General features: G+C 43.0%; 1 protein-coding gene across 1 annotated transcript in view; it reads left to right on the top strand.

Moving 5' to 3' along the window:
- The first annotated feature begins 7,246 nt into the window (after positions 1 to 7,246).
- The window catches only part of PKDCC (protein kinase domain containing, cytoplasmic), a 55,223-nt gene continuing 36,610 nt past the window's right edge, over positions 7,247 to 25,859 (top strand). Inside the window, exon 1 of the mRNA XM_032765492.2 lies at positions 7,247 to 8,132. Coding sequence (XP_032621383.1) covers positions 7,431 to 8,132 — 702 coding nt within the window. The 5' untranslated portion in view covers positions 7,247 to 7,430. The remainder of the gene's footprint in view (positions 8,133 to 25,859) is intronic.

The raw sequence follows: 25,859 nt of genomic DNA on the forward strand, positions 1-25,859 counted from the left end.
TTTATCAAAAGGCTTTTGAATGTCTAAATAAATTATATCCTTTGGTTCTCCTTTACCCACTATTTTATTAACTCTTAGAATTGTAAAAGGTTAGACAGGCAAGATTTATTCTTATAGCAGCTTTGTTGCTTTGTCCCGATTTGTTACTTTTCTGGGCATTTTATATTTCTCTCTAGATTGTAAAAACCTCACAGCAGCAACTCTCTGTATTTTGTGTCTTGGACCCATATCAAGTATACTGTCAATGTTTAACTAATAACAACAGTTTATGTAATATATTAGTGACTTTATCAACTACCTTCTTGTAATGAAGTAAAGTTTATTAGTCTATAATTTCCAGGGGGTCGCAGGCACTCTTTCTCTGTCTAGGTACTTATAGGACCTCTATCACTGTAATACCTGAGTCCCTCACAAACATTAATGCATTTATCCTCACAACAGCTCTGTGAGACAGGGAAGCATTTACATCATTTTACAAATGGGGACCTGAGACAGAGAGTTCCCCGTTAGAACTGTATGGAAATATAAACATGCTGTAAGCCACCAACCATTTAACCCACCCCCCAAATAAGAACTGTGCACATAGCAAGAGAAGAATCATCACAATTCCTAAAGTGAACATGATAAGTGATTGCTCCCAAATCTCTTTCCTCCAAACCCTTTTGATCTAAAATTGAATTTTCTGTTGGAAAAGTCCTGAAGGGTACCTCCAGAACAGGCAGAGTCCAAGCCTTCCTTTTGCAACTTTCTATGCCAGCGGGATTCTGCTGGCTTGGCTAGTGACCATTTATTTTGGATTCTCAGCACATTTTCAGCCTTTCATGATGCATTTTTTGCTCTAGCCAGAACTAATAAAATTGGCTTCCTCTGAGCTTATTTCAAATATACAGTACATGAGAGCAGGTTTACAGAGAAAGTGGCCAAATGAAATCATGTCTAACGTGACTGTGTAAGGCACTGTATAATTTACTTCAGACTGTCCCATAGGTTAAAGCCCAGAAAATAGTGCAGAAAGACTGTATAAAATGTATCTGAATATAAGCACCTCAACTCTATGCTTGCTCCCTCCTACTAGCCTGAGAAAAGGAAGAGATGTTGCATGCCTGAAGGCTGTCAAATCTGGCCTCTGGCAACAAAGGAATGGGAGAGCATTCCAACACTGAGGACTCTCACAACAGAGAAGGTTGCAAGCTCTTGGAGCCAGATTTCCAAAAGTGTACAGCCCCCACAAGAGAGGATGGATTTTCAGAAAAGCTCAACTCCCATTCAGACACTAGAATAAGTGTTTAGATATTCAAACGATACACTTGAAAGTGTCACCTTGGGAGCTGTTGGGTGCTGAGGGCTTTTAAAATCCCCCTCTTACTCAAGTACCTCAGCGGGAGCTGAGCTCCTTTTAAACTATGTCCCCATTTGTGGGTGCTGACGAGGATCTTAAAAATCAGGCCCCGAACTTTTTTGAAAATCTGGAATTTGGTCTTCTGGAGCTTGATTCAAAGTCCAATGGCAAAAGTTCCTTCCTTCCTAAATCCCTAACTGCCTTTTTGTGAGTGTGTTTGTATGTGTGTGTTAAACTTCGTTACAAATGGTTAGCTACTAAGAAATGTTAGCTTCGCAAAGGAATTTTTAATTCACTATACAGTCCACTACGAAGCTTATAGTGATGTATCATAGTTCATTCCACAAATGTTCATGTTGTGAACACAGCCCAAAAGTTAGCACAAATGTAGGACAGAAAATGTTTATGCAAACATTTGGGTCTAGCAGCTAGAAGGCATCTAAACTTTTATTTCTCATTCTCAGTCACTGGAACAAAATTTTTTTCTTAGGCTCAGCCCTCCAAGACTGCTATGGTTCCTGGAGCAATGAAGTGATTTCCCCAAGGAGCAGTCAATACATTGCCACAATCTTAATCTTATTTAGCATGGTAGCATGGTTTTAATTTTTCTGTGTTTGATCCCACAGCCTTAGGAATATTGATAGAAATAGGAACTGTTAAGATCAAATAAAGAGCAGTCTTCTGTAAATAAAAGAATAAACTGCAGCTTTTAGCCTTTCTGCAATGTTCAATCTTTTCCAAGTGTGCTGTAGAGATAAAAGGCTAGCATGTGAACAGAACTGTTAGCAAATGCCTGAGCCTGTGATGCCTTCTGCATTCACTATTACAAAAGTTTTGGTTATAGAGAACAGATAAAATCTATTCAGAATTTTCTTGGTGGGGAAAAAAAATCTGCCTCAGAACATAAAAAATGTTTTGTCTGCCTAGTTTTAATGCAGATTTATGAATTTCTGTTTCACCTAAATCAAACCCTTCCCCCTTGGCTTCCACTAGCCCTGAAGAGTCAAGAAGTATGTTTGCTGTCCCCTGCAGCTCACTGTTGACTTTAGTCGGTAGCTTTGTTTATAAATCCTTGTTGATTTTTCTCCCTGCATAGTTTAATTAGGTAGACTGCAGACAGCTGGTCTCAGCATACTCTTGATTCCTAGATTGTTTTTAACAACACTCCCACTTTATGTAGCATAGGTACTATGCAATAATCAGTGACAGACCTAGAATGGGCTGTAATGAGAAACATTGAATAAGTTTTCTGCCTTTTGAAATCTGTCTCTTAACATCAAAGTGTTCCACAGAAGTCCTCTTCCAGAGTCTACTTCCATATCTAAATGAGTGATGTATTTCATGGTGTCTGTCGGGAATGATATAATGAAGAAAACTGGCTTTGAAAGAGGCCTGATTTAAAAAACAGCTGGCCCACTTGAATGTGTTTGGAGGCATCTGTTTGCAGTTGTATTTTTTCCTGTAAACTTCATAAACAAGGCTCAAGCTAATGTCAAATATTACACTGAACATGCATGCACCAACAACCCAGTGTCAGACCCAAACAAATTATGTGCTTGCAAAGTTGTCTGCAACAATACACCCAGGAAAGTAAGGCAATAAACTCATTTTGCAGGGGCGCTGTTATTAGTGTTTCACTATGCTTACTTTTCAAAGGTATTAATGTTCCCTGCTTTAAACAAGTTCTCCCAGCATAACTAAACCTTTGAGGCAGAATATGAGCCCTGATGTAAACTTAAAGGACTGATCACAAGGTGTGAAACAAACTAGTAATTCACATCCAGGAAAGCAAAAGCACTGAGGGTGAGAAAATGACTCAGGGGTGAGGTGCTGAGACAAAGTCTAAATGTGTGTGTGTGTGTGTGAGTGTGTTTAGGGAGGCAAGAAGGAAGATAATCTGGATACTCCCTATCCCCCTCTTTCTGGCTGCTATCCGGTGAAATTGTTTAAATCAGCCTTAATAATGAGAAGCAGTCAAAAGTTCATTTTTGCTCCCAGCAGGAGGCCCTTGCAGAAGACCAGGCAGTACCAACCCTTCTCCCCTACAGGCAGATTTACATTCCTCCCCCCAAACCACCCACAGGTAATATTGTAATACAAAGTACCTGGCTAAACAAGCTTCCCTTCCCTCCCTTTCAATGAGGCAGTGTTTGGCCTATTATCTGATAGAAATCTTCCAGAGGGAGGGGGCTGAATTGTGAACTCTCACGGGTTTTCCGTTGCTTGTCCGTGAAGTTCGATAATCCCGCGCTAAATGGTTGGTGCGATTCAAACGTGAGGCTGGTAAATAGTTGTTAGGCGTCTGCAAAGAACGCGAGCGATCCGGGGAAAGCTCTAAATTAGAACCCTGGAGAAGACAGGGCTGCTAAGACAACCCTCGGGGCTGAGGAGGTGGAGAACCGTGGAGTAACCTGGCCCACTGATTCCATAGCGCAGTTTGAAGAGATTCGCTTTGATTAGAGTGCATCGGCCAACTGCCTGGGCAAGGCATTGGACTGAGCAGGCAGTGTCGGTGTTTCTCTCCCTCAGATCACAGCACTTAAATCCATTCCCAAGCATTTGGGGGCGAATTAAGACTGCAGCATTAATTCTTGACAGAAGCAAAAATAAAAGTGCATCCCAGAGCTAGAGAAGTAACGATTTTAAAATCAGCTGAAAATCGGTTTCCCGAGTCTGAGAGCATTTCCATTCTAGGGGAAGGTACCGCCTCAGTCGTAGCAAGCAATGGGGCTGGATTCTTTCTATAGTGAAGTTGAAATAGCGTTCAGTGAGAGGATGAGCTGCTCCAATAGGTTTGCCTTAGTAGTTCAGTGTTTTCTCCTGTAAAAGAGATTAATCTGTAACGTTAAAATCCCGGGAAAACAAAGTAAGAATTTAGCTCTGCCCTCCTAAATCTCACTATTTTCACCGGACAGAGTCTGTCCAGGCCCTTGAATGTTACTGGGCAAATTATAAAGCCAAATAAAACTGAGATGGTACAATTAGCATATACAGGGTTTCCTTCTGCTCTTCCTTTCTCCAGTTTCATAAACTCTCCAACTTTACTCATGTACTTACATCTTTGGAATAAATGGGAAACATTGGTTAAAATCAAACATATCAGAAAACCGCATAAAAATAGATATTTAAAATATTGCTGGACGAATGGGAATTATTTCCCCATACAGCTCTGGGAGAGTCTTTTATTTCTGCTGCAGAGCGATCAGAGACTTGACAATGTGGTGAGAGATCTTTGATTGGTGATTGCTCAGTGGTTACCTGATCCGGAATATAGATAGGGCCAGGTACGCGCACGAGTCTCGTTTGTATTATTCACTGCAATAAATTAGCCCACAGATCAAGCATTGTATAGCACCGGAGGCAGGTGTGGCTGACAGATCAGAGTGGGAAGGCCCTGCATCAACCCAGGTATAATATATTTAGTTGTATGCGAGTTTCAGATGCCTAGTATTGTAATGTAATGTAATAAAAAGGAATGAATCCAAAGGTGCTGGTCTCCCGCACATCCCATTGAAATCAACAGGAGCGGCAGGCGTTCAGCGCCTTTGAACATAGGCCAAGTCGTTATGATCAGAGTTATGTTGCCAGACATTATCACGGGCCAAATTCTGTCCCCCACTTACATGACTGGAAGCAGGCTATGGTATCACTAAGGAGAGAATTTTGTCCGGGATGACAATCAGATAAGAATGGAAAGAATAAGAAATGAGATGCATCACGCACCGCTGGGGTGTTTTATATCTTGTTACTTGCCATCCAGCTACACAAAGCTTCACCCCGTTGTTGTGTCCGGCAATAAGCTTGCCGCCGACTAAGGGTGTGTTGCTGGTTGAGCATTCAGTTGCAAGGAACAGTAGGTGGCGCTTAGCTAATACAGTATTTTTCTCTGGCTTTTGCATGCGATCTCCTCCCAGTCTCCTTACACAGCTCGGTTCTGCTCACATACAAAGGCTGCAATGGCCACAAAGCTAACGGGACAGTATGGCATGAGAACACCGCGAGGCGTTCAGGAAATGTGCTGCAGGCTGCTTAATGGCTCGTTAGAACCACACCTATTTCAGACAAGGTCTCTTTACTAGTAATTTATTGTCCTCATTCTGAGGCTCTCATCATGTTTGACATTAACTCTTCCATTTGCTCTTGGTATTATGTTTCAAGCCTGACTGTACAGCCACTATTGAAATATGCCAAAATTAGGCCTCATTAAAAGCCATTTGATCTGCTGGCTGCTTCTCATAAACTTGTAATTCACCCTCAGGACAGTTTTATTACAAGTGACTGACGGTTCTTAGCTAAACCAGTGATTGAAAAGATTACATTGTAAACGTAAACTGAATCTTTTAAACTCTCCCGATTATCTTGACTATATAGGTCTCTTATTAATGTATCATGTCTCTTGAAAACAGTATTCTTTAGGAGTCAGCATGCAATCATAGACTCAGTGTCACGTGTAAGACATGCAACAAAAATGGACAAACAACAGGCTTTGGATTTTGATTAATTACAAGCCAAAGTATATTGCTTTACTTTCTACTGTCACCGAAAATAAATACTTTCAAGCGTCGGGCACACGCGCCTGTGAGGGTAAACGGAATGTTTGTAGCTGATGTGTATTACCTAAATGACTAGTGCTTTAAATGATCCCCTTTCTTTATTGGAAATGATTCTTCTTTTTGCGTCCCGGTGAACTTTAGCTCGTATTCCCCCTCCCTCCCCAGCTCTTTATGGCTTTTCTTTTGTTGATGTGCTTCTCTTTGTGACTTTTTTGGGCCGATTGTATTTGTTAATTAGTTGCTAACAGCATCGTAATGTGGGCTTGATGGATAACCATGTCATTAGCACTCACCCCTGTAATTCACATCTCCAGCAGGGCAGGGGCTACCCCATGTTGAGACCATGATTTGTAGATGTAGTCTAGAGTGACATAGCTAACCTATCTCCTTCGTTGCTTTCAGTTTTCATCTCGAAATCACAGCCCGCTGTTCTTATGTTATCAGTAAACTTATGATAAGCCACGGTTTGATCCTGCCAGAGCACAAAAGGCCATTACTACTTCCTGGGTAATATTGTGCCATTTTATTGCGTTGAGAGAGAAAATATATACACCACCTCATGCAGATAATTAGATGTTATTTATCTTAAGCGGATTGTTTTATTTGTAAGGTAACCAACTGCAAGAAAATATGTGGAAAATTCATCGGCAAAATCTTCCCTTTGTGTGCTTAACCTCACTTCTGTATTCGTGTGCTTGCTGCTTTCTGAGCTCTCCAGTACTGGCTTCTCATTCGTAAAACGCTTTCCAACATGTGACTGATGTGAGGCCAGTTCAGCCAGCGCTGTCAAACTGGGAGAGTGGGAACAAGTGATCTTGAACAAATAATTATGGGTGAGATTTTAAACGTCTCGCTCAAACATAAACACACACTGGGGGTGGGAGGTGAGATAAGCCTTCATCACTAGAGGGGGAGATTTTACTAATGAATCTCAAAATGAAGGCGCCTCCCTCCCACAGAAGCAAGTAGCCGCTGGCAGTTCTGGTTCAGCTAAACCTGCCTCCTCTAGCTCCGAGGCTCCTGCCAGAAAAGTGACTTCACTAATGCTATCCCTACCCCGGGCGTGTGAGCTTCTGTCGGGCGCTGCCGGCTGGCCGGCCAGCCCACCCACTCCGCAGGGCACTCCGTTATCATCTCGGTGGGCCCCGCCTATTGCCTGGCCGTGCACGGGAGCTGCGGCTGAGCCTGGGAGTTGTAGTCCTGACTTCCCGGCTATCACACGGCGGTGGGGAGCGTCATCCGAGAGACTACGTTTCCCAGGGCCCCCTGCTGCTCCGCCGGTCCACGGGCAGGGCTGGACTGTCAATCAGGGGACGTCAGCGAGCGGAGAGCGCTCAGGGTTATTATCCTCCCCCCCGCCTCCAGGTCCTTCTGATAATCCGCGCTCCAGAAGCTCATGAGCAGGAAGGCAAGTGTCAGGCTGATGTGCCTGAGCTGGGCGAGGGCCGACGGGGCCACGTGAAGAGGCTGCGGTTCCGGGGAGCCTTTTCCGCCTAAACCTGAGCCCTGGGGGAGAGGGGAGAGGCTGGGGCGCTGCGATGAGGCGCAGAAAGATCGCGGTGGCCGCCGGCTGCTGCCTCTCCTTTTTCCTGGGCACTTTGCTCAACGTGTTCTTCATCCCGGACTTTGATCCTCACCACCACCAGCAGCAGCAACAGCAGCAGCAGCCGCGGCGCGGGGTCACCCCGGCGTTTGCGGGCTCGCCTTTGTACTGGCCGGGGGAGGACCGCGAGAGCCAGCGCTTGGAGTTAGCCCGGCAGATCAGGGAGCGCTACGAGGAGCTGGTCCGCTACCAGAAGCACCAAGCGCCCGCGGCTGCTGCCCGGCGGCTGGTGAGACCGCTGGAGCGGCGGCTGATGGACCTTGCCCAGCAGCGGACCTCCTCGGAGCAGACCCTTCGGCTGGAGAAGGGGAAAGCGCCGCAGGCTGACAGCCGCGGGGGCTCCTATCCCGAAGCCAAAGTAGACCTGGCTCTGAATCCCCCTCTGCTGGGGTGTCGAGACATCCACAATGTCACTAGCCTGCACTACTTGGGCTCCGGCTACACCAAAGCTGTCTACAAGGTCGTCCTGAACCGCACGCTGGCCGTGGCGCTGAAATCGGTGGATTTTGGGGGGCACGACATCGAGAACTGCGTGAAGCAATACGCGGCGTTAGAAGCTTGCTACCGGCTCGCCTCCTACAAAATCGTCAAGGAGATGATCCTCCTGCAAAGGCTGCAGCACGCCAACATCCTTCAGGTAAGCCCAGTGGGCTGGGGCGCTCTGGCGCTGGTGCTATGGGGGAGAATTGAGCTCTTTGAAAGGAATTACAGGTAGCTTCTGCAGATCGGATGGACGTAGCACGGTAGACAATGGTCATTTTTAGGTAGGGTTTCTTTCAAAATTCCTGGGCTTGTACCAGACAGCGAGTGAAAACCAGCCGACGTGTACAGATAGAATGTGGAAAAATGTGTCAAGGGTTTATTTCTCACCACAGGCAACCTGTTGGCGCTCTTCACACCAAGGGAATAAAAGTATGTAGTAACCGCACAAAGGAGTGTATATAGGGTGGAGCTGATTACATTTGTGATCTGTATGAAAGAACTAGAAAGCTTTGATCTTGATATATCTATAACACTGCGGTTCCTGACCTTGCGTCCCCAGTGATTATAGTATAGCGAATAAATAGTATTTGACTGTCACTAATGTCAGCCCAATGGGTCGAAAAATGTCATCTTGCGATAACAAGCCTCCCTCTAAATACAAATGTAACATTCTTTGGACAAGTATAGTTATAACATCCTTTTAGACTAATGTTTATCGAGTCAAATACGTCACTTCAGTTAATGTTTTCTAAAGATTTGTAGATATTAGTTCATCACCATTCAAAATTTATATATGCAAAATCCCTTCTGATGTATCATCTATACAGATCTATTGTTTCTGCTTTTTTCTAACAACTCTTTACTTATAATACCGAGAAGATAGGAAAGCTTTATACACAAACGCTCAACAGACATACATGTACAACTAAAGATATTGACATCCTCTCTGAAGTGATTCATTCTGCCAGATTTACCGTGGCCTGTATACCAAAGACCTAAGGAAAGATTAGGAATATTATACATTTTCATTCTGCTAATTGGTGCAGAAGTAATGTCATTATGGGAGAAGGCTATAGCTGCGCCTGGCCTAGTAGCCTTTTCTGAATGTTCTTTCACCTAAGAAAAATAAAATTGTGATATTGGAAAGCGAAGGAAGCGTGAGAAGATATCAACTCCCTCAAAATAAGTACAATAAAATGCTGTCAATACAAACGACAACTGTCCTTCCCCCTGAATATTATGGGAATGGAAATGTGATTGTTCCTCACCTGGCACTGTGAGGGTTATTGTCTATTTTATCGTGTGAATCTTAAATACACGGAATCCTGGCAAATGGAAGATTAGAAGGAGTATGAACTGTAACAGGGCTCAGTAGTATTCTTACTGTACACTGACATTACTCCACTTGCCAGAAATGTTGCATCATGCGGCTGTTACACCTCCACATTAATTTCAACGTGCCCATTTGGATTGAAATTCCTGTTGAATTTCGCACAGTGTGTGGAGCGTTGATGAAAAATAAAACAATATTAGAACGTGCATTCCCCGTAGCTACTTTTTAAAAGAAATCAAATAGGCAGTTTTTGATTTCTTCGGTAGCAAAAGGTACCAATTTCCCCATAAGAACTAAAGGTCTAAATGAACAGAACGGTCAATTTTCATACACTGGAAGTCTAGGAAAGGCCAGATGCCAGTTTAATAATGAGTACATGCGAAAATTGGGTTTGGGAAGTCAATTTCTTTCTTGCTTTCCTGGGATAAAACTGGAGAAAACATTTTTTGTAGCTCTAGAATAAAAAATCAACAACCAACTAAATAAAGCGTTTGCTAATTATTGCGTCCCTGCTGCCAGGTATAACTGCTTTATAACACATAATGAAAACAACGTCTCACACACTACACTACAACTTCTGTTAGAGGTTTTCAGTTACTCCATATGATGTAATACATTCCCATAGGAAGAAATTCAAACTAATCACTGTAGTGCAGACTAGGATATCGATAATAGCTTGACTGTAGGAAATAAACTCAATATTTAAACATTGGTTTTCCAGATTTTTTCTTATTCCGTAGAAAGCAATCCAGTGTTTCTACAAGTTAGCAAAACTGATGATTTATATTAAACATGTTAAAATTGCAGTTTCTCTGGTTTCCTCGGTGGGTTTTAATGATCGTGCTGTATTCCTTTCACACGTTATTCAAATAGATACTTTCATCGTATGCAGAGCATAATTTGGAAATAATTAGTCATCTTCACAAAATGGAAACCAAACTTCTGTCCTGCATTATCTATGCAACGAGCAACAACAACAGACTTCGGTGTTTACATATGTGTAGACACTAGGGTTCCTTTAAACTGGGATAGGCATTATGGAACATTTCACTGAAAAATCTGCTCAGGATCAGTGATTGCTTTTTGTACGAAAGACTAGAGGAAGCGCTGTCAGTTAATTCCCCTGTTTGCTGAAGGCTGGTGGACCTTACAATCAGTAAATGAAGTCAATCTTCTTCATGTCACGTTTTCCTTGTGAGCAGTCACGTCATGTAGAAACTGAACGAGAACAAACACACGAATAGACGCTTCTAAAAACGCCGATTAGAAAATAGACACCCAGCCTCTGCGCTGGGCGAATGTTCCCAATGAGCAAAAATCCTTTGTGTTAATTATGTTTTCATAAATGACATGCCATCTAATTACAACATAGATTAAATTTAAATCAGAAACATGTTTTCCGTTTGGCTCAGATTCTTTCTTTATTATTATTTTGGCTGCCCGCTGTCTCCTCAAACACTAGCAGAATTTCCTTTCCACTTGGCTGCTCTGATCAGATTGCAAATGCACTAGAAAAGAGAGCTGCGAAGCCACATATATCGCTGACTTTTTGTTTACCCTATTCCATTCATTGCGTGTAGCGCGGGGCGAGGTCACTGCAGTGAGTGAACACTAATGTTTGATAAGACCTTACCTTGCAAGGCGACTATAAAGACCCAACAGACTTTATCTAGTCACAGCTGGCAGACGTATGGTCCAGGAATAGATCTGTAATGTCATACTGGGGGTCATCGGGGCACATACATGGGGAACAGTGAGCATTTTCAAAGCCAGCCTGCTGCTTTTTGTTATGTCTATTCTAAAATCCCCGATAGGGCATGATCCTGCAGCTGCTGACGTCAGTGACAAAATTAACGCAGGATTAGGCCTATAAATTTCTGCCAGAGACAGAGGAAAGAAACTCAAAAGTTATCGTACTTTCCCCAGTCTATTCTGGTTTTTGACATAAGCATCAATTTTAATTGGAGGAAAAGAGCGTAAAGGACCCAAACTATTTAACTGATGTCAAATTCACTATAACACAGCTGTGTATGTCCTAATAAGGAAAGCTTTTTCTTAGCTCATTTTCATCGGGGTTCTTCATCCACTGTAGAAACACAACTCGGAGTCCTCAGTTTTCCTCAAAAGCCTTTCAGTTTCTGCCTGCATGCAACGTATCCATCAATCATCGAGTTACTTCCCTAGCAAAGTGGACAGTCCGTTTCTGCGTTAGAGAGACAAGGTTGGTGAGGCGATATCTTTTACTGGACCAGCTTCTGTCGGTGAGAGAGAGACGCTTTGACACCCACCTTGTCTCTCTAATAGCCCGGGAGCTACACGGCTAAAACAACATTGCTGCATACAGTTAATTACTGCGTTGCCACTTCAGTAGCTCTTGAGCGAAATACAAGACTTCTGCCTGCTGCTGGCCTTAGTTTTAAAAAGAATTTCCAGCTTCATCATCACTCTCCCTTAGTCGAAAGAGATGTGGAGATCAGTTGAAATGACTACCCAGGCACCCACGCCAGCAGCAGTTTACAGTCCCTCGCGGGTAAGGAACTTTTAGCAATCTCAGACATGGGAAAAATCAAATGTGCTGAAAAATTTTTTCTAATACGCGAAGCCACGGCTTAGCCCGGCGATTGGGTTAGCGACCAGGGATTAGCTGCTCCTGACGTCTCAGATAGGCTCACGCTGGGTTTTCAATAGCAATGTGTTTACTACGGAGTTTGACATCACTGTAAACCAGCCATAAAATATTGCACTTTTGTTTCTCAAACTTCCCCTTCCAATTATCCCCCCAGCACATAGTGAACACTTAACACCCCTAAGCCAGCTGCGACCAATTATTAGCACGGCTCGGGGCTGGGGCTGGAGCTGCTCAGTGTTGAGCTGGTTCAAATCCAGTTGACTCGCTCAGCCCTCTAAAACAGCGTCCCCAAATAGCGGTACTTTAGTATGAAAACAGAAGCCACCCTCACGCTAACTGCAGCTGGTGATGGCAGTAAGGTGGGACTTTTAGAAGGGGCGAGGGAGAAGAGAGATCTCCCCCCTCTTCCATAGAGTTAAACGCGGACAGATAAATAGCCCCTCCCCCCGATCCTACTCACAGAGATGCGTAAGGCTGCGTGCGATGTTATTGCTGCTAAGTGGCTTTCCCTGCACTGTACCCTTAGCGATCTGGCGCGGCAGCACATGCCCCCACTCAGGCCTGTATGAGGGGCTATCTAGGGTGAATATGTTTGAGTCTTTCTCGGGGGAAACCCGGCGTTTCTTTCCCAGAGTTTCAGTCCCAGGAAAGGGGATTTTCCTGTAAATCTCTCGCAGCTGACAGCCTGAAGTGTCCTTTGTAAGATAACAGACTTGTTCTTGACTGTCTCTGCAGTTCCCAGTCTAGCCTGTCTCTTGTCAAAACCAGCTTTGGTCCCGTCCCCTTTAAGGCATCTTTTAGAATACCTCGTGAGGGCACAATATACGCATGTGGAAGTTCAAAAAAACAAACAAACCTCTTCTCAGCTCGCAGCCCTGTCCTCGCACCACATATTGACACGTTCGTCATGCATGGAGCCTGTTCGGGCCAGGCGCCAGATGTGGCACATCCAGCTATCAAACGACATGCTGAGAACCCCGACAAGGGAGTGTGGGTTAGTGTTAGATACAGGGGTTAGCTGGTGTTAATGCAAAGAAAACAGGAGGTGCCTGTCGCTTCAAAGTATTTGTATTGACCGTCTCTGAGTCAGGCTTGGTTTGTCCGAGGGGGCATTGCCTCGGGATCTGGGCAGAGGCGCTTATTCAAAGGGCAAGGCTGGGAACTTGTCAATTACACACACACGCTGCTCTAGATCGCTTCCTATGCACATTCCTGCCGCACACCAGCCATTGTGATAGGCAGGTGCAGATGAAAATGGAACCGTATTTGGTTTGGAGAGGGAGAGAAGGGGCTAGTTCATTAAAGTTGATTTAATAATGAGGGGCACTGGGGAAGAGGGGGATTTAGGTCACTGATTTATTGTAACACAGGATTTAGCAGCCTACTAATTGCTTTGCACTCGCTCTCTATCAAGTGCTGTGGCGGGTCTCCTCTTCCTTTCCCTCTCCGCGGTGGTTTCTTTTCTTAGAAAGTTAAAATGTTTATTTCTGAATCCAGCATTTCCAGGCAGCCGGGTTAGTTTGCTCTAATTCCTCCCTCCAGTCTGTCTGTATCTAGGGAAGAAAAGCAAATCAAACTACCATTTGCTGTTAATTTCAGACAATGAATACGATTGGAAAGACTCTGGCAATGTTTGATTTACTGTAATAATATAATTACAGCCTTGTAGATCTGAATTAAGGGTGCTGCCATTCATGGATATAAACAATCTTTTGACGGGTTCTCCCCTTACATTGCTGAAGACGAATGGAAAGAAAGGTTTGAAACTAGCATAATCTTGCGGTTTCACAAAACGTATCTTTGTAGGTTTTTAGGTATATTTATAATCACTCATAGCGCAATTCAGTGTGTTCTACTGAAAAAGTCACCACGTCAACCAAAACAAATCTTTATTTTATTTAAAAAAATAATAAAAAAAAATAGGTAATGCTGAGTTCATTTAGAAACAGTGGCGGTGGGGTGGGGAGGAATAATCTTGAATAGCAGCTGATAGCAGACCAGAGGCTTGTTGAGTAAGACCACCCCCCTTTTTTGGTTTGTTTGTCAGATTAGTGTTAAAGCAAATGCACTTTGAAAATCATGGTCCAGATTATGATTTTATCCCATTTTAAATCTGGAGTAATCCAGTTGTCTTTAGGGGAATTATTTTGGATTTACATATGTGTAAGTGGCCTTGATTACACTCTGAAGATGTATCATGTTAGAAAACATGGTATTAAAAGATTTTGCCTTTGGGGGGGACAAATCCAGCAGTGTTTGAAAACATTTTAGGTGGTCCTGGCATGGGCTATTACAACCAGCTAACACAGTTTTAAACATTACTTGTTCCTCTTTTAAAAAGGATATAAAGTCATGTTACCATCGTGTTAGTTAACATGTTTTCTAACATGCTGCTTTTCCTCAGCATAGACAAATCCAGTTAGTGAGGTCAAAAGCAGGACCCTTATTTTTAGTTTGAGAATTAAAATGTTGAGGTCTTAATATAAAACCTGGTAACTTTTTATATGGAAGAAAATAATTTCTCCAAGTGGTAAATTAACTAAACTGCATTTCTAGCTTGAATGAGTTGACATGAATAGTCTATGGAATCTTCAGGTCACATTATATCATGTTGCTTCATTTGGAGTCCATACTAATCTTTAATTAACAGAACTTGCATACAACATGGGGCTAGGGGTGAACTCTAGTTGTGGGGGGAGGATCAGATGCTCAGGAAATCCTTTGTTGTTGTTGTGCTCAGATCATGAAACACTTTTGTGCTGGTAGTGGTGGAGAATACTCGGAGATGAAATCAAGAGCTTCTTATTTTTATTGAAAAATTGAGCAACCTTCTGAGTAGACTGCGGTGTAGTGTCATCAACAAAAAGCCAAGGCAAAATGGTAGCTGATCACATGGGGAAACTGTCGTTATGAAATTTGGAGTGGGAGAGGAGTGTAGAAATTTCCCTTGGTATTGAACCTTCAAAACAGAGCCCCTAATTAGAGAGAATTAACCTGCTGGAATGAGAGCTTGGGATCTTATTATGTGCTTGATCTGCATCCGTAGATAAAGGGCACAATATAGCTCCAGGGGTCTATCTACACTGGGAAATTTTCTAACTGCTGTTAACCTGTTTTTATTAGAGCATTTTTAAGACATTTTAAACTGCCTGAAACCAAGTGCACACCAGGACTTAGATGGTTTTAAAATCAGTTTAGTTGAGCAAGTTTTAAAACTGCTCAGAAATTTTTCCCAGGGTAGACAGGTACTTCGGGTAACATTTTCAAAAGCATCTAAGTGACTTAGGAGCCTAAATCTCAAAAAGTGATTCAGGAACATAGAAGCCTAAGTCCCAATGAGCTTCTGTGTCAGGTTGGCTCCTAAGGATTAGTCCACAAAGGGACGTAGGCATGGCAACACCTAACTTCTAGGCACCCAGCTGCCTAGTGGAATTCACAGCCCCAAGTTAGGAGCCCAGGCTCCCCTGTACAAAGGGTGCGGGAAGTTAGATGCCTGAGATGGGAGACTTGGTTTCTGGTTTTCTGGCTTCTGTCTACGCTGGCCAGTAGGAAATACTGAGGAGAGGGGTGGGGTCTGAGCCCCCTGTCTAGTTCCACTCAGGATTCAGAGCAGTGAACCCTCTCCTGGAATGAGGTTCCTAAGCCACCTCAGCTCCTTCTCAAAAAGAGAGAGAGAGAGACCCATCACATTATAGCCAGGTGTTTAGGGGGTGCTCACCTGGGCTGTGGGAGACCTGTTTCCAAACCCCTATTCTGCCTGGTTTGGAACAGGTCTCCCCTATCTCTGCCCTGACCATCAAGCTATTGGGCATGCTGAGGTGGGGCTCTCTCAATCTCTTCTGGTGAAGCTGTTCCATTTTGTAGAACAAATGAAGTATTTATTGGAGCCGGGACCTACATCCTAGGCAAGTGCCCTAACCACTGGGCTATGAAGTCAGTCTCTCTTGAGCCCAGTTAATATATATTTATTTAATACACAAGGGAACAGGTTCAGCAGGACAAGTTGAGAGCACTCTCACCCTAGAATACCCAATAGTCACATGATTAAGGCACTTCTCTGGGAAAGTGGTGTTTAAGTCCCTGCTCCATATCAGGCAGAGCGTGGATTTGAAAACAGGTCTCCCATAGCCTGCATGAGAGCTCTACACACTGGGCTGTCAGGTATTCTGGGACATTAATGCCCACGTCAGAAAAGTCTAGATCTGGTTGTCTTTTGTGCAGGTAAGGCATATTCTGACAATACCTACCAAATTTGGCCCTGCAGGCAAAACAGATGGAGGAATGCCAAGTTGGAGACTCCCACCAGGGGGGAGCAGCTTGGTGGTGTTAGACTTAGGTGGTTTTGCATCTGCTCACCAACAGCAATTGAGGTGCCTAGGTAATTTAGAGGTGAGGTGGTGTCTGAGTGGGGGTTTTCAGGCTCTCATTGGTGCCTATATTTTGTATTTAAGATCCTGAAGTGGGAGTTAGCTCTAGATCCACAGGGAGCTGTAGTGACATAGGCACTTTTGAAAATGTTACCCTATGTGTAATGTGGGGTGACAGTACCAGATCTCTCTGTAGGGTGAGGAGGAAAAAAGCAAACAGTGCCACCTGTTGATGGAGACAGCTTGCTGCAGCTCCAGTATGCCTCCACAGCCCTGGGGAGCTCAGGGTGGGAATGGAGAAGGCCAGGGAGAGCAGACAGATGCGGCTTGGCAAGGAAAGATGAATTACACAAAGTACTTCTTTATTGCAAGAGTGCTTCCCAACAGGCCCAGATGTTATCCTGCACTTTTAAGAGTGAAGAAAGGATCTGTTAACAAGAACTCCAGTGCTGCTGGAAGCACAGAGCTGATACAATTGCAAACCAGCCATAACTATTCATGTCATTATTAGACAAGCCATATGCCTCAACTCTAAAGTGTCCAAATAATATTTTCTCCCATTGAATTGCATGGGACTGTAGAGGGGATTCAACTTACATAGTTGTTGGCAGGAAGGGATTTCCACGAGGCATAAACCATAGAATTAGTTAAAGAGCTACACCCTCATTACTCACTTTCAAATACATCCTTCATAAAACTAATCCCATTAATTTGTCGAATGATTTCTCTAATTGTTCCTCTGTGTTATGTGCCATGTAAATTACCCCAAAAGACTCTGTTTTGAATTTCTGTCTCCTTCATGGGAGCTGATGATTTGCAACCTCATCAGCTTTCCCTGCCTAGGATCCCGGCAGTCTCCTCTCTGTGCAGCACTGAACAGAGACCAATGGCACCCCATTTCACCTTTTTGCAAAAATCACCTTTGTTACTTGAACTTTTCAGAGACACACTGCATGTATAAAGCTGTTCACATTGGTGGGTATCCTGTCCAGGACACTATGTTTCAATAAAATATAACGTTTTGTATAATGAGGATTCCAAGGGCAAACCTGCTTTATTACTTACCAATTGGGCTAATTTGTAAGGTAGGTAAGTACTATTGTCCTACTTCTTTTATTAGATAGATAGCAAGACTGAGCGAGGTTACATAGATAGTCCAAGGCCACACATCAAGTCTGCCACAGTTGGGGCTAGACACAGGATTTCCTGGCTCCTAAGGTCCCATGTAGTCATGTTGTCTCTTTAGATCTGCATCCTGCCCTTGATCAGTGGGTGTGTCTACATTAAGTTGAGGAAAACTTGTCTCATTCATACTTCCTGTCATGGTTCTATAAAGGGTTTGGCCCTCCTACACTAGCAATTATTAAAATCCTTCTGCACCAGTTCAGAAGGAACACTTCCTGTCAGCTGTTGCAAACAAACAGTTCAGTTCCCTAGCTTCAGTGGCACTTGATTGCACAAAATGGTTTGTAGCATCACCCATCCTTGCATTGGCTTAACCCACCCACAAGCGCTATTTTGACAGAAATTGTTTTGGTGCATCCACGCACACCACACACACTGTAGCTGTAATAGCTGTAATTCTAAGATGCCTGTAGGACCTAGCCCATAATACTCACTGCTGCTGAGGGGAGGAGGTGGCTTTAGAGTAATTTCTGCATTACTACTTTGTGGGAGGGCGTGGGGATTAGCCAAACCAGTTGCTGCCACCCATGTGGCAGCCTTGTCCACAATGGGGAGAGACTGTTGTGGGGCACACACTTGAGGAGCATTTGAGGAGACAAGGTGTTGTTCATACATTGTATGTACCAACCAGTGATGTTTTTAATACATTTTCACTTAGGTCCAGATTGTTAAAGGCATTTTTGTATCTAAAGATACAAATAAGCCTCTAGTGAAGTGTCTCAGTGCCGAATTCTCATTTGAATTCTCCTCTTCCATGATGCCTACAAAAAAAAGTGGGACAGGGGTTAGGCTGCTGAGACCACAGCCTCCATCTGTCAATCTGTATCCATCTGTTGTCTCTTACTTACTTCAATTGTAAGCTTTTGGGGCAGGGACTGTGTACAGAGTATAGCGCAATGGGGTCGTGGTCCGTGACTGGCACTCCTACACACTATGGCAATACAACTAATCAATAATAATAAAGGAGCAAACTGTTGTCTTTTCTCCAGTCTCAGCCTGGCCACTCAAGCTAGGCAAAAAGAACTGCCCCTGGAGTATTTGTGGACCTAGGCCTGGAAGGCTTTATATTGTTTCTAGCTAAACTCAGAATGATCTATGAGAGGAAGAGCTGCTTATTCTGGGACTTTGCAGCTGCACACCGACTCTGAGTTAAACAAAGCTCTCTTGAGGGAAGTAAGCCCAGCAGTGAAGAAGACTGAGACACTTAACTTAGCAGAATTATACGGAGGGGATCAGCTTTAATATGGACGGGTCTCATGAACATTTCAACAGCATTGTCTTGCTTGCTGCTTCCGAACAGAAAACATACAGAGATTAGTCATTTAAATAGTTGCATAATTTAGAGTCAAATTTCCACACAACCTTACTGAAGGGGATGCAGTCCTCACAGGTGGAAGTCAGGGTAGATATTCATCCCTATTATTTAAGGTATGGCTTCAAATTCTGCCCTCAGTTATACCTGTCCATTCCTATTGAGATCATGGTTAGATTAGTAGTCTCATTGACTTTAAGTGAGATATTGGCAAGAGCTTGCTTGAATAAGTGTTTTCCTGGGCTGGACCCAAGGGTTGTGCAATGCAGTGTAAATTTACAGTGCTATAAAGAATTTTTTATAATAGAACGATTTCATTTTGGAGTGTAATTTTAATGAAAATGAGGAGAGAGAAAAGGGAAGAGAACGTTTGTAAGCCTTATGTTTACTGCCAAACTATGTGCCTTACAGGTTTTGTGAGTATAATATATATATAGACATGTGAATTTCGTTTTTGTTCCACTTTCTTTTGAAGCTATTAATGTGGATGGCAGCTATGATGACATTTGTGTAACCTTTAGCTCTTCTAGTGTGCAGCTCTATTAATAATAGCAAAGTTATTAATAAAAAACCCTCCTAAAGATAGTTGTGAGTAGTTTGATATTTAAATTATCCACTGCTTGCTTACAATTTCCATCTCTAGCCTGAGGCAACAGGAAGAAATTTTGCCTCTTGTCTTTGACAGCCAGCTTTGGCCCCAATCCTACAAGATGCTGAATGCATCCTGAATGGTGCTGAGTGACCTCTGCTCCCTGCAATTCCTCTGTATATTACATTTACCTAGGAAGGTTAAAATTAATTAAATAAGCTAATCATTTTCCATGTAAAAGCACTCACCATGTTTACAGATGCTTTTGGATTGAGGAGGGGTGGCAAAAATATTAATAATATACTCCGTAAAGTTAGAACATTTAAAATGTGAGAGGAAAAAACAGATTTTAGGCCAAAGTGGAAATCCTAGAGTATTTATTGCTAAGTAACAGCTATGCATCATGGCTGTTCTTGTATATCCCTCCAAGAGGGACTGTCCTGTTGCCATGGCAACAGAGGGCACGGCCAAGGTGTCAGGTAGATGTAAAAGTTTATCCCCAATTTTGTCTTCCTTTGGTCTGATGCCATTGGAATGTTAAAGCACTCTACATTCGGTTCGACTAGGCGCTTGATCCAGTGTTCAGCAATGTCAGTGGGTGTCTTTGTATTGAGTGCAATGAGCGTTGATGCAGGCTCTAGCTTACTACTAGACTGGCCTTGCCATATCCAATTCTGGACTAATCTTCAGTTTGGCTAGGTGTGCACATGTATCTTTGAAAATAAATACCATCCAGTGCGCACTGTGCCCATGAGCTCCAGTGCACACATGAACAAGAACATTTTTGTCAGTTCATGGTCAAACTCTGCTCTTAAATCTGCAGTAACTCCAGTGAAATCGCTGAGGTGTGAGTGAGAAGAGAATCAGAACTAATGCTGTTACTTTAGCAGTTACCAACTCTCACAATTTCATCAAAGGTGATTATTTCTTTTTTCCCAGAAAGCTCGAGCTCTTGGAATCATGTGATTATATGAACAATCTCAGCTTTCTTTACAATAAACAAGTACATTTATAGCCCTCCTGGTTACAGAGGAAAGCAAATGAAGGGAATCCTCAGGGCTCAAAAACTAGAATGCAAATACATTTTATCATTTTTTTAACATCTCATGATTTTTGGGCCAGTATTCTGTTTTTGGGGGCCAGACTTCTGATCTTTCAATGTTTCAGGCTAGCAATCTTGCTTTAGTCTTATACCAGTGATAGAACATAATCTGGCTTTATTTTGTAAGATTTTCAATTGTATCATTCCTGTCTGAGCAAATTGTATACATGAAAAGTAACACTTTTGCTAAGGCTTTCTCTTGACTTTTTTTTTTTTTTTTTTAAATCCAACTTTGGTGACTACACTAATGTGTGAGGGCCTGTTGTTTGCATATACTTACCCACTGATGACAGCTTAATAAGCTCCTTTATTTTGTGTTTTTATTCAGTAAGCTTGTCAGCTTTTGTGCGCAGTTTGACCTCTGCTCCCCACCATCTCCATTCTTGTCCGAAAGGGGCACCTCTGTCTCTATAATTTGTAATAAAAGGCAGTTCTAAAGGGATGTGAACTGACTGGCAGTACAGACATGAAATCTTACAAAAGAATATAACTTTCTCAGGGGTTGACCCTGTATTCTTTAGGCATCTAAAACTCCTGCTGAAGTCAGTGGGCGATTTAGGTGCATAAGGAATACAGACTTTGATTGAGAAAATCTAAACAGTTAGTGAAGAACTCAGTAAACACATCTGCTCTACAGGGATTATTGTGCACAGTGTGACAACAGTTCAAAATTTCATATCTGGCTTATATTTTCCTAAGGAAACAGAAAAGCATCCTAAGCTAGTAACTGTTTATAGATTCTATACAAAATGTATGTATTTGTAGTATTTCAATGTAATGACTTGATATATCAGACAATATTCATTGGATAATATTTCTTTCCATACATTTAACTGAAACCACACCATACAGGAGTATGAAAAATAATATATTTGGAAAATCTAATATGTAACTAAATAATAGAAAAAAATGCTATCCCTACAAAGAGAATTTTATTTGCTGAAGTTCCTGATTCACTCTGCTTGCTCTACTTTTCCATCTTTCCCATTTGGATAATCTTTTGTCTCCAGTTTCATTCAAATTGTCTGTGTGGTTATTTTTCCAGATGCAAGTGGTGGATCCAAATATGTATGTATACAAATTAATGACTTAAATATTGGTTGTGAAAATGACATTGTCCTATTTGGGACCTTTACAAATTAGATCGGAGAAAAACCAAGAAAGTATACTTTGGGAAACAACCTTTCATTGACAGGAAGGAGGGATGATCTAATGAGATACATTTTTAAGGGAAAATACACATACATCTGTATTCTGTGTGGTCATGCACATATAAATGGCCATTCTGGATACCTAATTATTTGTTTGCATCAGGATGTAGCTACTTTTTAAATTTTCAGTCACCACAACTGTACTCACAAATGTGGCCGTGTATTGTATTTGCATTTTTGTATTAGACCTCAGGCCTTCATTTAAAATATATTGAAATGTAGCCCAATATCTCCTTTCCATCTATGATTTCCATGCTCCAATGATTTTATATAACAAAACAGCAATTCATAGCTAGAAATGTTTTACATAAATAATAGTGATAAAGAGCTTAAGCCAAATGATCTATTTCTTTAGTTAGAATTATGTGTGATGAAGAAAAATAGCAAATAATTTTTAATGTATTTAACTATGGACTTAATTAAATTAAATGCAGTTATGGAAGAAAATTTCCCATTGCGGTTTGAAGAGAGAGTTTCTTGTGGAAGGAAAATTGGATTTGGCCCTTTAAGCTTTCATTGCAATTTGAAGCAACTAATTAAGCTCCAGAACAGCAGAGTCTGTACTAAATATAAACATCAGTCAGCAATGATTTTTGCAGGACTGCAATTGGATTCTAAATGGAGATAATTCAGTGCAGTGCCACCCAACCCGCAGAGAACAAACCTGTTACATTCTTATGACAATTGGAACCTGTATTTTGAGATTTAACGCTTACAGAAGTGTTCTGAATTTACTCTTATTAAATATATATTTTGATTAAAAATAAATCCAGAATCTTTTAATATGCATATACATATTCTATAGAGATACTTTGTTTTAATTAGAATTACTTTGTTTTTATTGCTCTCTTTCAGAGGGCTTGAATGGCTAATGAAGACTGATGTCCTTGTCATTCATTATTGCTCTAAATTGACATTCATTGTAGAATTGACATTTTTCATTAAATTTGTCTTCTAAATCTCACTTCTGTTTTATTAGTTTTTTCCACTGGACAATAAAATTTTATAAATCCCCTCTGTGATTCTCTAGAACTAGAAGGATATAGACTCTCTTATGAGGCTCTAACACCAGAAATTAACATATTCAATATAATGGGTCCAATCTTACACTGTTAGTCCCCATCCATGCGAAGGCTAAACTATGGGTACGTCTACACTACACGATTATTTCAAAGTAGCTTAAACCGATATTACAAAACAGATCTAATAAAATCGGTTTAGCGCGTCCACAGTAGGATCACGAAATCGATTGTTTGCGTCCATGGTCCAAAGCTACCATCGATTTCAGGAGCGGTGCACTGTGGGTAGCTGTTCCTCAGCTATCCCATAGTTCCCACTTCCGTGTTGAGAGCACAGTGCCTGATGGGGCATAAAACATTGCCCCGGGTGGTGCTGGGTACAGCCTCACCCCTCCCTTTGTGAAGGCAGCAGACAACCCTTTGGCGCCTTTTTCGCGGAGTGCATTGAGCAAACGCCATAGCACAGCAATCATGGACCCTGAGATCACAAACGGTATCTTGACATTGTCAACCTCGCGTACTCTCGTGCTTGACTATAGAACAATGAACCAAGGCAGGAGAGAGGAGGAGGCAGCTATTGCTGAGCGGCGAGGACAGCATGACGAGATGGAGGCAGGAATCTCCATAACCGCTGGCTCCAGGATTTTGGAGCTAACTGCTCAATACCGGGCATCTTCTACACTATGAAATGCGATTGGGCACGGAAAGCACAAGCACAGACTGGTGGGACCGCATTGTTTTGACGGTGGTGGACATCCGCAGTTGGCTGCAAACTTTCGCATGCGTAGAGCACTTTTTAGAATTTGTGACATGCTTTCCCCTGCCCTGAAACGCCAAATACAAACATAGAGCAGCCCCTCAAGTGGAGAAGCGAGGAGGCAAGTAGCCCCTCTGGAACTGCAACAGAACAGCTACGCGTCAGTCGGAATGCAATTTGAGTGCAAATCTACTGTGGGTGCAGTGATGCAAGTAGCAAAAGCAATCGTTAAAGTTGCTGCTACGAAGGTTGTGACTACTGGAAACGTGCAGTGATAGTGGATGGCTTGCTGCAATGGTGTTTCCGAACTGTGGTAGGGCCATAGATGAAAACCCTATCCTATTTGGCCCCAGACGCCAGGCCCCAGTACGTAAACGAAGGGTACTTTCATGTGCTGCAAGCACTGGGGACCACAAGGGACGGTTGTCATCCCAATCCACGTGGACGGCCAGGAAGGGTCATGACCCGGCTCAGGAGCACTAGTCTGTTTAAATGGCTGCAGCAAGGGATAACTTCCCAGAGCCAGAACATGAACTTGGGTAGTGGAAATGCCTGTAGTATTCCTTGTGACCCAAGCCTACCCTTGATGCCAAGGCTCAGAAAGCCAATACGACTTGGCAGCCTGGACAGTGGCAGGAGCTGTTCACACAGGCTTGAGCAAGTGCCGGATGGTGGGAAGAAGTGCATTTGGCCGTTTAAAAGGGGTCCGATGGCGATCATAACTTACTCGGTCAGACCTCAGCCAACCAAGTCCGCTGCATTGCTGTTGCGGTGCTCCACAATCTTTGTGAGACTAAGTGGGGAGACATTTATGGCTGGTGGGAGGCTGAGGCAATCACTACTGGCCGCTGAGTAGACAGAAAAAAAGCAGCCAGAGACCAGGGTGATTAGAAGAAGCAAACCTGGAGGCGCTGCGCATCAGAGAGCCTTGAAGAACGAGTTTCAGCGCGGCCCAGGGTACGGTGTACTCTGTTTGCTCCTTGATGACCCTTGCACTGATGGACTATTCAGTGTAGCAAGCCCACCCTCCCCTTTGATTACAGGTTGGCGAAGAAATAAAGTCAGTCCGTTTAGAAAATCATTTATTATTCCATGTTAAAAGTATTATCAGTGTGTTAAAAATTCATGTGTTTTCCTTACTAGTTTTCCCTGTGAAGCAACCCACCTCCCCCTTTCGATGTATTCCTTTACTTACAAAGGAACAAAAAAAGCAGAGAATAGAAGGTATCCCGGCTGCTGTCTTGGAAAGCGAGGGAAAGGGAAAGGCACATTAAGCACATGTGCGTTAATTAACAAAGCCTTTTCTTGAACTCTCGAGGGGTGGAGGAGTAGGCGGGTGCAGAAAGCCTTTCCCCCACGGTTCTTACACGTCTGGTGAGGAGATATCGACGTGGCTCTGCAGGGAGGTTATTACAGGGCTGCAACGGCACTCTGCAACTACTAGGCTGCCTTCCTGAAGACTACCAGCGTGGGAGGATATCAGTTGAGAACGCAGCAATCCACGTGGCAATCTCGCATGCTGCTCTGCTAGCCCTTCTCAGATGTTACATGCGGCATCTTCCTGTACTTTGCTACACATCTCTTCCATCATCTGTTATCCCTCTCATTAGGTGTTTACTTTCAATATTTTCTGTGAACATTTCATCTCCCGCGTCTTCTCTTTCCTCCGCCGTAGTCAGGAGCACGCCCTCGTGATGGCTATAGGGACTGCAGAGAAATGTGCACTGCATGGGGAAGGCAAAACCAGGGTGATAAGTGTGGGAAAGATACCTTTACAGAAGCAATGAGAGTAAACTGTTTTCACATAGAACACTACCACCTTACAGAAGCACATGTGATCTCTATACAAGTCGCATTTTGTATAGTTTTAAATATTCAGTGTCTGTGTGACTGGTGTGAGCATACAACAAGACGCAGGTAGGCCAACGTACATTCCACGGCGATGGTAAGTAAGGCTTTAAAATGGACTTTCTCCGCCGTTCATGAACACAGGTGATCTATATGAGCCTTGCTCCTGTTAAGAGGAAAACCTCAAAGCCGAAACCCCTCTTCACATCCAGCCCAACAGCGCATGGCTCCTATCAATAATACGATCGCTGCTAGGTATACACCCTCTGTCACGCCCCCAGCGCGTTCTGGGTAGTGGGAAGAATCCTGCTTGCCAGACGCTTGAAAACTCGTACGCTATCCCTCCTCCCATCCTCCCCACTATGGCCATGAAGCAATCGCCATGTTGCCCCCTATGTACTCTGATTCTTGTCTCAGAGTAACAATGGAGATATCTCTCTCCTGACAACAGCACGCAGGAGGCAGATACGTTTGTTTATGCAAATGCCTTCAGTGCAATGCTTCAATGCCTGCAGTACCAACGGTCGGC

The sequence above is a fragment of the Chelonoidis abingdonii genome, chromosome 3 (assembly GCF_003597395.2).
Source record: "Chelonoidis abingdonii isolate Lonesome George chromosome 3, CheloAbing_2.0, whole genome shotgun sequence".
NCBI classification, from domain to species: domain Eukaryota; kingdom Metazoa; phylum Chordata; order Testudines; family Testudinidae; genus Chelonoidis; species Chelonoidis abingdonii.